Genomic DNA, 17,579 nt, shown 5'->3' on the forward strand with positions numbered 1-17,579 from the left:
CGTTTCCGGGCCTGCATCTCTGCAGATAAAAGCCCGGGGACTTTCCTGGGCCGGACCAACAAAATCAGCCCCAAGCCCACTCGCCCACTCACGTCGTCTTCTGGTCCATAAGAAAGACCTCGGAGACTCTGTTTTTAAACACTTGAGACTTGTTTATTTCTCTCGGTGTGGTAACTAGCACTCCAGCAGCATATACACACAGGTATGTATGTATATGAACTTTAATTCTTCACTCAATTAATTAATTAATTAAGTGATTAAATTGTATTGATATTGTCGCACATAAGTTGTTTGTTGAATTGCTTGCTAGTTAAATCTCGATAGATTGTAATTTTAAGCTCTGTGTTATGTTAGTACCGGAATTCATTTGACGAGATTATTTATTTATCGGATATTCGTGCTGACGCTGATGAGATAGAGCATATGTAGCTAGTAAATTATTATTATTTATTTGACGAGATTATTCGATATTCTTATGCACTCTACAAGGCTGATGAGATGCTAATTTACTTTCAGTTTGATAGGTAAAAGCATATGTAGCTAGTAAATTAGTGTTCATTTGACGAGATTATTCATTGATCGGATATTTGTGTGCATTCTATGAGCCATCTGATATGCCAATTTACCTTCGATTCGATAGAGAGGAGCTTATATAGCTAGTTAATTACTATATATATGTAGGTATACACTCCTTTAGTTTGATATATGGAGCATGTATAGCTAGTTACTACGTACAATCGTGTGCGCACACATATGATTTTAATGTATCTTTATGCATTAGATTAAGTAATTTGAGTTTTATTATAGTTCAAGGTTCAAGGTCTAAAATGATGAGTTCTATTGATGAGATTAGGTCTACTTGTTTGTTGTTGTTCATTATTGGTAGTATATTAGTTTTTTATGTGCACCCGTAAATAATATTTTAACAGATAGTAATATAGCATAATGACACATCAAAGCAATTTTACATCATAAAATATTTTTACTACAAACCCTAAATTAACTGCTTGGCTGTTGTTGCTATGCTTCCAGAAGTAAACAAGAGATCATGAATACTCATAATGACAACGATGATGGGGAGGTTTTTCTTGATGACAATGATATCATCGAAGAATTTACTGTTGATGCAGAAGGTAATGCTCTCTTTTATATATCACTCTATGTTTTAGAAGTTCAATATCTTATTTTGCGGGCTTGTTTGTTGCTTCAGATCTTCCTGATGCAGATGAGGATGCTGGTTCCGATGCTGAAGTCTTTGGTAAATGGCAAATAATTTTGATTGCTTCATTTCACACATAATAGTTGATTTCGAAACACCATATTTTATTTCCTTGTAATGGTTTTTAAACCTGATTGTCTGGCTAAAAATGCTTGCCGGGCCCCGAAACATGTTTTTTAGACAAAATTAGCTGGTTCCTGTGATCATCAAACATTTATGTAATTGAGTGATATGTAATTATCTTTTCATTTCAGATGAAGCAGATGATTCTGTGCACATATTCACAGGACATACTGGTAAGTTTTGTCAGTTTCGTACTAAATGAAGATTCTTAATTGGATCTGGAACAGTACATTGGTATTGTGTGAAGTGAGAAAAATAGAAACTAATGATTCATCTATCTTTCTGGATTACAAGTTCATATAAATTTCTGATTTAGTTTTGCTCTTGGTTATCGATTAATGTTTTTATTTTGTAGAAACAGTTATACTTATCGTATGTGCTTGATGGTCAATGTCAGTTGCTAAGGTTGATGATATCCTAGTTCTGTATATGACTAATAATGGTACATATAAATATATGATGCACGACCTTACAAAAAATATATATATATATGATGCACGACATGTGGCATTAGTTACTTTTTGGTGTGCTGCTATTGAAATAGCATTTATATGATGTATGTGATATATGACATTAATTACATTCATAGTTTCATCCATATTTTCAAATAATCAAAAGACCTTGATTTCAATCTCAAGATTTTTGCATTGTTATAATACAGATTCTTTTTATTGTCTAATTTTTTTATATCTTATTCATGCAGTTGCACACTACAAATTCTATTTTGTTCATTTATGACTTCTGGTTTTCGTCTGTCAGTTACTCATTTCTAGTTTTATAACTTATTTTTAAAAAAAATTGTTTCTGAATAACAATTTTAACATAAAAGTTTTATTCAGAAGGAAAAAAAATTAAAAATTTATACAACTATGTTTTACAAGAGCCTTAAAATGGGTGTCGAGCCCTCTGTCCCGAGTGTATACATCTCAGGCGGACAGAGGGAGTACATCTTAAGGGTTGCTATACACAGTAATTTACAAAAGCTGCTACATGACTAAAAGATGTTTGTCGTGGTGGTAGGTGAATTATACACAGTTGTTTGCAGCCCAACAGATGCTACATTAGTGGCAACAGGAGGTGGAGATGATAAAGGATTTATGTGGAGAATTGGTCAAGGAGATTGGGCTGTTGAGTTACAAGGTATGCGGTGTATCATAAGACATAGTAAATTCAATATCTGTTTGCTTACCTATGTATCACCTTCAAATAAATTTGGCTCTGTACCATCTCATGTTAAGATCGTGTTTTTTTTTTTTCATTTCTAATTTTTGTTTTAAGCTCATTATTTGTATTCTGCAGGTCACAAGGATTCTGTTTCAAGTTTGGCCTTCAGTACTGACGGACAACTTCTTGCATCCGGAAGCCTCGATGGGACTGTTCAAGTATGGGACACAGCCTCCAGTAACCTTAAGTGCATACTTGATGGTCCGGGAGGTGGCATCGAGGTAAGAGTCTTTGATATTGTCATGTTTAGTGTGCACAAAGGTTTACACAAGGGTTGACAATATTAATCAGTGGGTCAGGTGGCATCCCAGAGGACACTTGATTATGGCTGGTTCAGAGGATTCAACTGTTTGGTTGTGGAATGCTGACAAGAATGCATATCTTAGTATGTTTTCAGGTCACAGAAGTAGTGTGACCTGTGGGGAGTTTACGCCTGATGGTAGTTACCTTATAATCAGTTAATTACTTTTCATAGATTTTATTCGCAACTGCAGTGTTGAGTTTCCTTGTGTGTTGCACTTGTTTGCTTTAGGTAAACTTATCTGCACTGGTGCTGATGATGCAACTCTGAGGATATGGAACCCAAAAGATGGGAAAAACATCCATGTCGTTGAAGGTGAGTATATAATTATCTTTAATTATAACATGCTTTTGTTTGTTCTTAATTTGTATTAAACTAATTTACTGGAAACTGCAGCCCACCAAGTGCCAGTGTTTGTAAGTATCTTCTTATCTACCCTTTCTAGTGAAGTATTCTGAAAAATAAAATATATGATGAGTTCTTAAAGTATTACATTATGGCCTGACTGCCTGTGATAACAGAGCTCCAGGTTTTAGCCAAAAAGGCAAATACTATCAATATGCCTTCTGCATTCTCTTTATTCTTGGAAACCCTCCGTCTCCTCTGTTTCTTAATTTTTTACAAAATTAAAATTAAGTTATTGAATTGTTATTGTCTTGATCTATATCTAGGTTATCCGTATCACACTGATGGACTGACTTGTTTAGCAATCAGCTCCGACTCAACTCTTGCTCTTACTGGCTCAAAAGACAATTCGGTTCATATAGTAAATATAACAACTGGAAAGGTCTGAAATTGAACCCACTTTGAGTACTTTTAACACCTCAATAATCTGTTTTCCAGTCGGCAGACCTGGCTTCTATGTACCTTACATCCTATTTCCTGTTGATAAAATTTTTGTGTTGCATGTCAGGTGGTTAGCTCTCTAAATGCTCATACAGATTCTGTTGAGTGTGTTGGATTTGCAGCAAGGTATTGCTAATTGCTCTTTTATATTTTTGGTACAGTCGCATGTACTTATGAACCAAATAGAATTATAGATGAAGTAACTGCTGTAACAATGTTGATTCCCCCTTGTTTATGGTTCACATTTGTGCTTGGATGTATCAAATATAAGATAAAGTGTGGAGATATGTAAACTGTAAAGATAAATTGAGATAATATTTGTCGCTATAGTTTATAAATGAGGATAGAACCATTAATTTGTAACCTCCATTGATAGTTAACATGTCCATGGTTTGTATAATTAGTTTTAGTACGATTATCGTAGCTGTTCATAAAAGTTTTGAATTATGCAGAAGTTGTTTTGTAATGTATATCAATAGTTATATAGGCTACAGAAGTTGTTTTGTAATGTTCATATCAATATATATTTAGGCTACTAAAAACTAACACAATAATGAAAACAATAAGATAAGATCTTCATAAGTAATATCTTGCAGTGTGTGGTTTGTCTTAATATATCTTCAGGTGAACCAAGATATTAGCTCTTCTGGACAAAATTAATTTAAAGAGATATTGTAGAATTAACATATTCAATGTGATTGGTAATGATCTGTGAGACATTTTTCACTGTTCAGATGCTTGTGTTTCAATATGTAATGTGTAGGCAACAGCTTGAGAGTTTTAATAGCAAGCCACAGTGATGGACTCTCATTTAAGTATATATAATATTCTTATATATTAAATGTTAGAATGGCTGTGATTCTGGGATTCCACTGATATTAGCACTAATATTGTTTTCATTTTGTTTACGAATTCCATATATAGTTCTCACTTGGATCGCAGCTCTCTATGGGCTGCAACGGGGAGCATGGATCACAAGCTCATCATTTGGGATATACAACATTCATTACCTAGATGCACTTGTGAACACGAGGTATGCAGGACCCGTTTAAATACCGCTTGACAATATTTTTGAATTTCAAAAATATTGTAGAAGGAAAGAAGTGGACCGAAATATCTTAACTTGGAAGACGATAAATTTTAGTATTTTCTTTCTTCAAGTTAAAAGATGCATATTTAGAAAAAATTAGGTTTTGACCTTTAAAACGTTGCAAACTTTTCCAATAGATCCCTAACAATGGTGTCTTGAGTCTCTTTACAGTAATTATTGTAGTAGTCTAGTAGATCAACAATGCTAAAAAAGTAAAAACCCTTAGCAAAAAGTCTAGGTGACATGTTAAAATTAAAATTTATAAAGAATATATAGAATGAATGACACTTCAACGGGACAAAACCCTTGTTATAATTTTAGCCAAGCCTATCATGTTAGCTATATATTGTGAACCTCTAAAAGATCTATAGCAAAATTCCACATCAGCTATTACCATATTTTTTAAATAATATATTCTATTTATAACAACTTGAAGTAATAATAATATACTAACTATAATATATAGTACAACACCTTATAGGTTCAACAAATTTTAGCCAACCCCATCGGAGGTGCTCTCATGTTTAGAAATACATGCTACCAAAGTACCATGTTTTATAAATGAAAAAGAGTTGAAAAATGCATATTTGGTGATTTGGAACTAGAGCACTTCTATTATGTGAAAATTTGGTATACTTTAGTAATGTAAGATATGTGTAATTAAGCAAGGTATCACATACACAATGTTAATCATATGTTTCCTTAGAATTTAGACTGGTGAGAAAGAATTGACAACATACAATCTAGGACTTTTCTCAAAAATACCTAAGTTGCAATTATTTTTTTTCAAAAATACGGTGCAACCTTATATGCAACCTCAGTTGCAACTGTTCCTAGTATCCAACATGAAAATCAACTACTTTCAACAAGTTTTGCAACCTCATATGCAACTTTAACCGTATTTTTTAAAATGGATTTCAAAACATTGGTTTTTTTGTAAATTTCCCTAGAATTTATAACTAATTAAACCAAAATAATGAATGTATAAGAGCAATTTTAGATTTAGGGTTCATTAAAAAGTTTCAGGTTTAATACTATTGAATTCCTCTATACTTCTTGAACACAAAAATTATAAAATTCGCTGCTGAAGACTGTAATGGCCTACAATTTTCTGACGAGGTACCCCCTTATCACATTGAAAACATTTGCCAATGGTCAAGCATTACGGATTGTTAGTCCCCCACTCCAGTACCAGATATTATTCACTAATTTTAAAACTCTTCAAATCTCGCTATGAAAACTTTTTAAAATTAAATAAAAGTTGGCTACTCTTTCTACTTCTATAATACCCTTAATGCATATACCATAAACCAACAACTGCTACCTAATGTCAATAATTGCCCCATTTGAAATTCAGTTATTCATGATAAGCAGAAAATAAAGACGTAGAGTTTTGGAGTTGAATAAATGATACTCCCTGAAACCTAGTATAATCCTTTTATGCTATGTTTCAATCTTTTGCTATTTATGCAACACTTATACGAGCCCTACATAACTGATAATGCGAGTAACTTAAAATCAAATTCTGAAACGGTTTAGTCAAGTTCTAAAACTGATCGGACCTTGTGTTGCTCTGCAAAATGGAATAATGGTTCTAATTCTGTCTGATTCCTTATGGTTTACTAGAAAGCCCGTTCCACTTTCCTCAAAGGAGGACAAAGCTAGGGGGTGGCGTGATGCGGCAGCTGACACCCTAAACCTGTAACAGTCAAAACATTTTTTATTTTTTTTTGCCAGAACAGTCAAAAAAAAATTAACATTAAAATCTGTAATTTCTAAAATTTGCCCCCTTAGGAACTAAGTTAAATTTATGAATTTACTGAAAAAAATGATAATATTTTAGAATGTTGGAATCTTTTTTATGTAGGGTTTTAGGGGTTTTAACTTTTGAGGTTATAATTTTTTAAAACAACAAATTTATATACATATGGTGTCTGATATTTATATATCTTTGGTACATGATTTGTTTAAAAAAAAGTCGCTCCTGCACCCTTTAATTTTCATCTCCATCCTTGAATAGGGGTGTGCTTATATAAAGATATATGATATATTGTATATCATGGAAATTGGTCCCGACCAACGCCTGCAATATTTATTGTGCATGATTAATTGGTCCCAGTTATCGTTGGAACTTGGATGGCAACCAACCCCCACAAGATTTTATTGTGGGCGTCTTAAAGACTACTTGAGGGAGTCTAATTTGGTTGGTTGTCATCCAAGGGTGGTTGTGGAACGTATCTGAGCTTAGAGCTTAGATGTCAATGGCAAATTCATAAAAAAGGAAAGTTATAGTTGATTATTACTTATTGGAATGTAAGTATGTAAGCTGACTTTGTTTTCATTGTTGGTTAACTTGCACAAAATTCTTTCGTGACAGGATGGTGTAACATGCTTGGCATGGCTAGGTGGTTCCAGGTATATTGCAAGTGGCTGTGTTGATGGAAAAATTCGGATATGGGACAGTCTTTCTGGAGATTGTGTGAAAACCTTAACCGGGCACTCCGATCCCATCCAGTCCCTTGCAGTATCTGCTGATCTGCGATTTATTGTTTCAGTTTCCATTGATGGGACCAGCAGAGCATTTGAAAATTCACTAGGTCTTTGAAAAATTCACGCAAAGTAATTTCCTTGATGGGAATTCAAAACCTTAAATTCTAAAATGGTTGCGGAGATTTTGGCTGGGGCTACTGGTTAATTCGACTGTCTAAATATGTAGCTATGTAGTTATATCTCTTGATTTATAGATAACTTGTTACAGTGAAAATTTGAAAATTGTGTATTAATTTCTGTCGTTGCAAAGTGCAACAATTGCTTCCTTTCCTTTGCCGGTAGTTGGTACTTGGTACTTGGTAGACAATGGTATGACTGGATATTAGTTGACAACTTATATAACGCTAGTTAATTTTGATTGTTTTATATTACATTTTTATATTATTTTAATAATTTTAATATATGATATAATATAATCGTCAGGATTGTTTATTTATATATTTGAAAATTAATATTATAAATTTCAAATTTGATATATTTTTGGTGGAAATCAAATTTTACATATTTGTATGAATATTCTTTATTATATACAATTGTTTATATTAAACTGAACTGAAAATATTGATGTAGAACGAGTGATAAAAATTAACTTAACATATTAGATTATGAATTAAAATTATATTTGATTAGTACAATTTAATAGAAACCGATATTGGTATTTTATAAAAGATAAATTTAATACTATTTTTAACTTGATTTTTTTTTTTGAAATAATTCGGACTTGCATTAGAAATGAGGTTATATAATACTTTTGCAATGATTTTTGTAGCTTTGATTTTGAAAGAAAAAACTTACTCCCCGTGTCATTTTTAATTGTCTCATTTGTAAAAAAAACACAGATAAAAAATATTACATTTGTAAAAACACACTTAAGAAAAAAATTAACTGTAGTAAGTTGTTTTCATGTATGTTTTTATTTATTATGCGATTAAATATTAACGGTATATATTGATGGTAAAGTTTGAAACTAAATAAATATGAAAAAACACGTGTAACTAGTATTGGAACAAGAATGAAAAAATTATTTAGAAACAAATTTTTTTTTCAAATGTGACAATTGAGGGAGGGTGTAGAATTTTTGTTTGTTAAATGAGTTTCGCTTAAAACAAAAGCAACACGTACCACGATCCTCAAATGTTTTGGACTTTTTAGATTTCCAAAATCTGAATTATTTAATTTGTATACCCTCGTCTGCGTCCGAATGTGCCAAAATCCAAAATCCAGTGAGGTAACCCTAAAATCAAGGTATTCAAGATCATACTTGGTGTCAGTTACCAAAGTCACCGGATCAGTATCAGAAAATCATTTCCTTAATTAGCAATTAGCATCAGAAAATCGAGGACAAAACATGGAAAAATAAACAATATAGCCTTACTTCTCAGCTTCAACTAAACGAGGTATTTATAAATAAAATGTGTAACACAACATGGTTAATATATTATTATGTTTATTTAATCCATTGGGTGTCAAAATATGGGTGAAGCTTTAAAAACTTCGTTTACTTTTATTCTTTGCTCGTGTGGACACGCGTGTCACATGGCCAGCTTTGGTGTATTTGTTACCTGTGTCACGTTGCGAGTCATGTAACATCACGAATGTGACATAATAGTTTGTTATTCTAATTTTGTTGATTTAATAAATACTATATTAATTTAGAATTTATATTACTGGTGAGAAATTATATTCATATTTTTATAAAAATAAAATTGTACATACACACATATTATAAAAGCTCAAGTAATTTTGACAGTGTCCATCGAAATTAGCATTTTTTGTAGTAGTGATATCGAGCAGCCTGAGGTCCTAAATAATTTACAAAATATACCCTACAAGCTTATTACGAGATTAAATTTACTTATTTTTTACAACCGGAAGCATCCATGTTAACTTTTTAATGAATATTATTTCCGAAGTACATCTATTTAGAGTAATTTATACTTTGCACCCTAAAAGTTTAAGCGTTTTTTCGATTTGGTCTCAAACAAAATTTATTGTCAAAACACACCCTAATGTTTAAAAACCGTTTTAATATGCACCTCTTTAACCATATTCTGTCAAGTTGATCGTTAAAATTAACTGCTGCAAGAGTAAAATTGTAATTTTGTGGACAACCTCCTATTGTTTCTTTCCATACAAAATTATTGTTTATGTTTAGGTCCAATCATCTATGTAGCCGACTCTGTTAAAAATATTCAACACGAATATATATCCGCGTGTTAGACTCGATAATATTCTGAAAATTTTACATATTTCTTAACATAAAATAAATATCAGAATATTCATACGCATGTATGAGTGTGAATTCTCGGACACGAATTCTTAACGTAAAACGAAAAATCGAAATAATACAGCCGATCACTGAATTAGATCGTCATTAAACAAGAAACTCATGGGAGTGGCTAATAACAGCAACAGCTGCGACATGCATACACATTACACATGCAAGCCTGAGATCCTATATTAATTTTCTAATTTTGTTGATTTAAAAATACTATATTAATTTAAATTTTATATTACTAGTGAAAAATTATATTCATATTTTTATAAAAATAATATTATACATACTTACATGTTATAAAAGCTCAAGTAATTTTGACAGTATCCATCGAAATTAACGGTTTTTGTAGTAGTGATATCAAGCAGCCTGAGATCCTATATAATTTACAAAATATACCTTACGAGTTTATTATGAGATCAAATTTACTTATTTTTTACAACCGGAAGCATCCATATTAACTTTTTGAATAATATTATTTCTGAAGTACATTTATTTATATATAGAGTAATTTATACTTTACACCCCTAAGTTTAAGCATTTTTTCGATTTGATCTCAAACAAAATTTCTTATCAATATGCACCTTAATGTTCAAAAACGCTTCGATATGCACTTTTTTGACCATATTCTATCAAGTTGACTGTTAAAATTAATCATTGCAGAGATAAAACTGTAATTTTGTGGACAACCTTCAACAGGTTCTTTCCATACAAAATTATTGTTTATGTTTAGGTCCGATCATCTATGTAGCCGCTTTGTTAAAAATATATAACACGAATATATGTTCGCGTGTCAGACTCGATAATATTATTAAAATTTACATATTTTTCAACCAAAAAATAAATATCAAAAGTATGAGTTTGAAGTTTCGGACACGAATTCTTAACATAAAACGAAAAATCGAAATAATATAACCGATCACTAAGTGGGCGTTTGGCAATAGGACTTCTGGGCTTAAAAGCCTGGAATCCCACGTCCACTTTTTCTGCTCTGCGTTTGGCTAACATTGGAAGCACTTAAGAACAGTAAAAAAAGTCAGAGAAAAGAAGCTACAAAGTCCGGCTTTTTTCGGACCTTAACTTCTGCTTCTTTAGCTTCCTCTTTTTGTTTATTTTTCTTCTTGCTGTTATTTCATATTATCTCCATCCATTAAGTGATTGAATATAATTTTTTTTTTATTTTAAATTTTTATCTTCAATTTTATGAAATACTCAAATATATTAATATTATATATTAATATTTATATAATTTTTTAAACACACTTATGGATCATTTAAATAGTTAAATATGAGACATTGTAGTCATTTCAAATCATAATTTCACTTATTTAAGTTATTGATATTGAATAAGTTAATAACCGAAGTTTGGTTAAATCTTTTCATTCATTCCTGAATTATATTTTTAATATAATCTTAAGAAATAAATAAATGAAATTTATAAGAAAATGAGAGACAAAGCATACCAAAAACCTTTTTTTTATATAAGATAAATATTAATCTGATCTAATATTTCCATCAACTTTTCTCAATTTATTTCGTAAATATCAAATAATTATATTACAAACCTACGAAATTATATCAACTTATAAGTTAACTTATCCAAACACTTATAAAGCTTATAAGTCACGGTATCCAAACACTTGTAATAACTTATAAGTTCAAACCAACCTATCACTTTTAATCCACTTCTTTATTTTGAGCAAATAGCAATAAATCACTTTTTTTAAACCCAGCCAAACGGCCCCTAAATTAGATCGTCATTAAACAAGAAACTCATGGGAGTGGCTAATAAGAGCATCTCCAACCATGAAGACCCCTTGGCTAAAAGATGAGTTGTCATGCCAAAAATAAAAAATTTAGCCAACCACTTCAAAAATTCACACTCCAACCATAGTGACCTGTTGTCTATAAATTTAGCCAACCTCCTATGGATGGCTAAATTTGTCGAACCTCTACAGACCTGTAAAAAATCTGTAGGGTGATTGCACATTATTTATTACCATATTAAACTGATATATTCTATTTATAACAATCTAAACATTGATAACATGCTATTTTCAAATTATAGCCATCCAATATAGCCAATACCATCGAAGCACAATCTCTTACAGATTCAACAAATTTTACATAATGCGCTACAGGTCCAATTTAGTCAACGATTATAGCCAACTCTAACAGCAACAGCAACCACATGTATACACATTACACATGCAAGCCCCATAACATATTTGTCAGCGGGGATGACTTTTACCACAAAGTTGCTTGTGCAAGCAGATTTAACGTTACATCAAATTCATGTACGATGAGTTGAATATGCAAGCTCTTTATAAATTTCAAAAAAAACTAATTTTCCATTTTCCATTTTCCATAACTACCAAACGAAGCTGAAAGCTGCGTAAAACAAGCAGGCAATTAGGTAACAAGTTGAAAAAACATAATGTGTTGATTTGTTAAAGACCAATTGAAATGAATGGACTTATTAGTTTTTGTTTTGGTAGATGTGAAAATTCATGTTTCCACATGTGACATGCCAACGACTTACTAGTTTTTATTCATTGCTTTGTAAACCCTTAAGATCTTCGTATCAATATTTATATAATTTGTATGCAAATGTAATGATGATGATGAATTAAATAGTCTTAAATTATTGTGATCGTATCTTGGGATCATTTTTCTTCTCTTTGCAAGCATATACACACACAATAGTACAAGATAAGCAAGTTCTCTATCTTTTTAATATCTATTTTTTCTCAATGAGATATATTTTTGATATTGTTGAAATTTAAATAGTTGGGACTTCACTTTCTTTCATACTCATCAATTATTTTAAAAATTGACAAATTTTAAATGTTGATAATTAATCACATCATTGCTCGCCGAATTGAGCGAGCCTCCAATTATTTGATTAATAATCTAATTAATTTCTAAAAATTGATAATTAAATTTTATTTTCTTTCTTACTTATCAGTTATTCTAAAAATTGGTGATTGATACCAGTTAATGACGTGACTCCCCATTAAAATGATTTAACCTCTGATATTTCAATTAATCATGTGGATAATTTCTTGTTAATTCGATTAATTCTTATTCAATACTCCAATAATCGATTATTTCTAATTCGTGCTTTTTGCAACACCGAAACACAAAAGGGATACATGAGTATTTTTCAAATTATAAAAATTAACAAAATGCTACTAATAAAACTCAAATATAACATTATATATACTTGGAGAAAACAAGTCGATAGTTCAGTGATTGATTTTTAAAAACATATGAATAATTGAGTTGAAAAACAAATTATGTGAAAGGGAGAGGTAAATGTAACCGTGTCGTAGTAGCTAAATAACACCCTTTCCCACTAAACTTGTAGTATACTCCACTTATAAACACGTACTGCCGTCTATATATGCAAAATCAACCACTTACCACCTCAAACTTCATCTCTCTCTCGTATGAAATATTAATCTCTCCCAGTCTCTCTCTCAATCTCTCCCGATGACAATCGGTCTAACACTTCCCCCGCAGAATCTAATCACGTCCCGAACGCGGTGTGACCGAAACTCACCTCTCCAGCCCACAGCCAGCTGTAGTTCCAGTTCCACCACAACATTCACGCACAAACATCTCTCGAATCTCGACAAGCTTCTCGGAAGAAAACACGACACGAACACGACACAGTACGAAGAAAATAGCGCTCTCATTTCTCCCGAAAAAAAGAAGCGAAAATGCGTCCTCGAATCTCTTAATTTATCGAGATTATGGACGGATTCGAAGGCCGCGGTCGAAGAAGTGTGTCCGCTACAACTTAACCGTCTCCAACGGTTGTTATCGGTATCGAATTCGGGGCAATATTCGCCGAGAAATGTTTTAGGAAGCCAGTGGAGAAAGTACCACGGATGTAACGATTGGGAGGGCTTGCTTGATCCGCTTGATCAGAATCTTCGTCGCGAGATGGTTCGGTACGGTGATTTTATTCAGGCCGCGTATCATTGTTTCAACTCCGATCCCGCCACGTCAGCTGATGAAATTCCAGCTGTACGCCACGTGGAGCTTTTGGATAAGTCGTATAAGGTGACGAAAAATCTTTATGCCACGGCGTCAGTAGGGTTGCCTAAGTGGGTTGACAAGGTGGCACCGGATCTCGGGTGGATGACTCAGCGGTCCAGCTGTATCGGTTACGTGGCAGTTTGTAATGATTCAAGGGAGATTGCGAGGATGGGGAGAAGAGATATTGTAATCGCGCTTCGCGGGACTGCCACGTGTCTCGAGTGGGCCGAGAACATGAGGGATTTGCTTGTTCAAATGCCAGGTCAGCATGATCGTGGCAAAACTAAGTCAAACCCTAAAGTCGAATGTGGCTTCCTAAGCCTCTTCAAAAACCTCTGGGCCCCACATACCAAGTCTTTCGGATTCGGTAGTTAGTGAAATTCGAAGACTTGTGGAGATGTACAAAGGTGAAACCTTAAGTATTACCATCACCGGCCACAGTCTGGGAGCCGCCATGGCTCTCCTCGTGGCCGATGAATTAAGTACATCCGTACCCGACGTACCACCGGTCGCGGTATTCTCCTTTGGCGGTCCTCGTGTAGGAAACCGAGGATTCAGCAACCGTTTAGAATCCAAAAACGTTAAGGTGTTACGTATAGTGAACTCACAAGACGTGATCACCAAGGTTCCCGGGATGTTTGTCAGCGAAAGACTCGATAAAAAACTTCGAAAATCGGGTGCTTGCGGCGTGCTCAATGTGCTCGACAACACGATGCCATGGGCTTATTCGCACGTAGGGACCGAACTCCGACTCGAAACAAAAATGTCACCGTTCTTGAAACCCGATGCCGATGTCGCGTGTTGCCATGACCTCGAAGCGTACTTGCACTTAGTAGACGGCTTCTTATCGTCGAATTGTCCGTTCCGATCCGATTCGAAGAGAAGTTTAGTTAAATTGTTAGATGAACAAAACTCTAATGTCAAAAGATTGTATACAAACAAGGTGAAAGCCTTGAGTCTACATCCGCGAAAGGAGTTGTTGCGAATGTCTAGTGTACTAGCAAGTCCTACGTCCTCTTAAGTCGGAAATTGACTTATAAGTTGTATATATATAGTTTACTCTTAAGACGATGCTTTGTAATGAAAGCAAGATGTATGATCATATACACAAGTTCTACATTTTAAGAACTTAATTCAATTTTTTGTGAATTGGTTTCGTATTTTTTGAGAATCGCAATCCAAACATTTTCCAAGTACCAGAATTCTGCTAAGATGTTAAGGAATGGTTGTTTTGAAAGTTTGATGTGTCAACAAAGAACTGAGCTTAATTGGATATTGTTGTGATTTTGACACTGTTGTTTTAGTTTGACGAAACTGTGAAACAAGTGATTTGTACGAAATAAAGACCTAACAACCAAGTTTTGTAGGGAAACAAGGGGTAAATTAATTGAAAGTATCCAAGGTGAGAACTGAGAAGGCATGGAATTTTATTCCAGTCAGGTGGTATGTAGCCTGAAGTATTGGAAATTCACGTCAAGACTTGAGACCTGAGACTTGAGCCTGTTTACTTGATAAATTAAAAGCTAATTTAAAGTTAAAGTTAAGACAGAAATTAACTCAAAACCAAAAGTTGATGATACTAGCTTATAGCTCGTGCAAGGCACAAGAGCTTTTTAATTAATTATAAATTTTTTAAATATATTTTAAATGGTGTGAAGAAATTTGATTTATAAATAATAAATTAAATTTTCAATAAAATAAAATTCGAAATTATAATTTGTTTGTAAGTTAGAACTGTGGTAAATACATCATCACAGTCATTAATGGCTTCAAATAAACTATTGTAACGAAGCCATTCTTTTTATCGTATGTACCCTGCCTAAGTATTAAATTTTTTCTATCAAATTTTAATATATTTTGAGTGGAATACGTTATTGCCAACTCTTATTATATTATATTTATAAATGTATTTTATATTAGAATTATTATAGTGTGATTTAAATAGCCCGCAAGGATTGGTTTAGCTGGTTAAAAAGAGGACATGTATCCTCTTGGTCACAGGTTCGACTCCCAAAGGTGGATTAGAGCCTAGCGCTATTGCGGGTTCCTAGGTTAAAAAAATAAAAAAATATATAATGTGATTTAAATATTTTTCAAAAAATGTATATGGTTCTAAATTAAAATTGATAAACATAATTTGTTTTTGAATTAAGAAAAGGAATCATAAACATGCAATAAGAAGGTTGAATCTATTTTGGATTAAGAAAAAGTTTTTGTATTTGCTAATCACATAAATCCGGCTTATTAATTTTAAAATATATTATAAAAAAATTGTGACGGTGAGATTTATATGATTCTACGAATAAAACTGGTAGGAAATATTTATTAGGGATTAAAAAAATCATATACACGTGAAAGACAAAATTTGTTTTGGATTTAGAAAAGGAATTATAAATATGCAAGGTGATATCAGTTGCCTTGTAGAACATAAGTTAATTTTCCAATCTAACGGTGCTTATTTGTTCAATATAAGATCCAACGGATGATAAGCTTTTGGATCAGAGGACCATGCGACCAAATTATGTCCCTTACGCTTATTATATATAAGTATATTGCGTGATTCGAATGGTAGCGGTTGCGGGTTCTTAGGTTAAAAAAAATAAAAAAATATATAATGTGATTTAAATATTTTTCAAAAAATTTATATGGTTCTAAATTAAAATTGATAAACATAATTTGTTTTTGAATTAAGAAAAGGATTCATAAACATGCAATAAGAAGGTAGAATCTATTTTGGATTAAGAAAAAGTTTTTGTATTTGCTAATCACATAAATCCGGCTTATTAATTTTAAAATATATTATAAAAAATTGTGACGGTGAGATTTATATGATTCTACGAATAAAACTGGTAGGAAATATTTATTTGGGATTAAAAAAATCATATACACGTGAAAGACAGAATTTGTTTTGGATTCAGAAAAAGAATTATAAATATGCAAGGTTATATCAGTTGCCTTGTAGAACAGAAGTTAATTTTCCAATCTAACGGTGCTTATTTGTTCAATATAAGATCCAACGGATGATAAGCTTTTGGACCAGAGGACCATGCGACCAAATTATCTCCCTTACGCTTATTATATATAAGTATATAATATACTTTTATGAATAACTTGCTTTTTTACTAATTCTTTTAAATTAATTAATTCATTACTCAAATAATTAACACATCAAATTTATTCGTAATATTATATTTTTATTAAATAATAAGTCATCTATGATAAAAAAAAAATTAAAATATATAATTTAAGTTACCCGCTTATTACAATAATCATTAGTGAATCATTACTATTTTAAACTCATGTTGGGCAGGATACAGGGGCTATTTGGGTGAGTTTAAAATAAATGTTTCTTGTGTAAAGTAAAAAGGTGAAGCAGAAGTTAGAAACAAGTTAAGACTTATAAGTGATTAAAATATTTGGGAAAGAAATAGAAGTCCCGGAACAAATCTAGCATTCCTATCTTTTTATAGGTGCCTCTTGACTTATTACAAAATGGTACTAATAAGTGCTTCTAACTTGTAAACCCAGATGTCGGGGCTTTTAAGTGGTAAAAAACACCTCAAATTAGGCAGATTACCCCAAATTCTTCTCCCGCGGTGATCAAAAACTGATCCAAATTTGGATGAGTGAATAGTACCGAATTACTATCGATCCAAATTTGGATCACCACTATTCACTGATCCAAATTTGGATCACCTACTTTATTATAAAATAATGAATTTGTTAATTTTATATTTTTTGTTTATCGGACTAAATGATTATTAAAATTTAATTATTAAAATTTAATAATTAATAATTAATATTTTAGTCAAAACTTACACTAATAGGAAAGCAAATTTCATTAAAATTAAAAAGAGAGTACATTACATACATAAAATAAGTACATAAAATGCATAAAATAAAT

The 17,579-nt window shown here is 32.2% G+C and overlaps 1 protein-coding gene and 1 pseudogene across 4 annotated transcripts; both read left to right on the forward strand.

The window, feature by feature from the left end:
* Positions 1–69: 69 nt before the first annotated feature.
* On the forward strand, positions 70–7,719 carry LOC108205508 (uncharacterized). Of its 4 annotated transcripts, none has more exons than XM_017375497.2 (12): positions 70–202; positions 1,033–1,133; positions 1,211–1,258; positions 1,474–1,515; positions 2,363–2,482; positions 2,642–2,787; positions 2,858–3,005; positions 3,099–3,182; positions 3,539–3,654; positions 3,781–3,839; positions 4,638–4,746; positions 7,181–7,719. In XM_017375497.2, exons 2-12 carry the CDS (start codon positions 1,049–1,051, stop codon positions 7,406–7,408), a joined length of 1,185 nt encoding a protein of 394 aa, XP_017230986.1. In that variant the 5' UTR covers positions 70–202; positions 1,033–1,048; the 3' UTR covers positions 7,409–7,719. The 4 variants fall into 4 exon arrangements, with proteins under 4 accessions (XP_017230986.1, XP_017230987.1, XP_063945911.1 ...); XM_017375498.2 differs by having other exon boundaries at positions 141–202; positions 1,036–1,133; XM_064089841.1 differs by lacking the exon at positions 70–202 and adding an exon at positions 395–524.
* Positions 7,720–13,049: 5,330 nt separating this feature from the next.
* LOC108216060 (phospholipase A1-Ibeta2, chloroplastic-like) lies at positions 13,050–14,813 on the forward strand (annotated as a pseudogene).
* The last annotated feature ends 2,766 nt before the right edge of the window (positions 14,814–17,579 follow it).

Source organism: Daucus carota, chromosome 1, assembly GCF_001625215.2.
Source record: "Daucus carota subsp. sativus chromosome 1, DH1 v3.0, whole genome shotgun sequence".
Taxonomy (NCBI): domain Eukaryota; kingdom Viridiplantae; phylum Streptophyta; class Magnoliopsida; order Apiales; family Apiaceae; genus Daucus; species Daucus carota.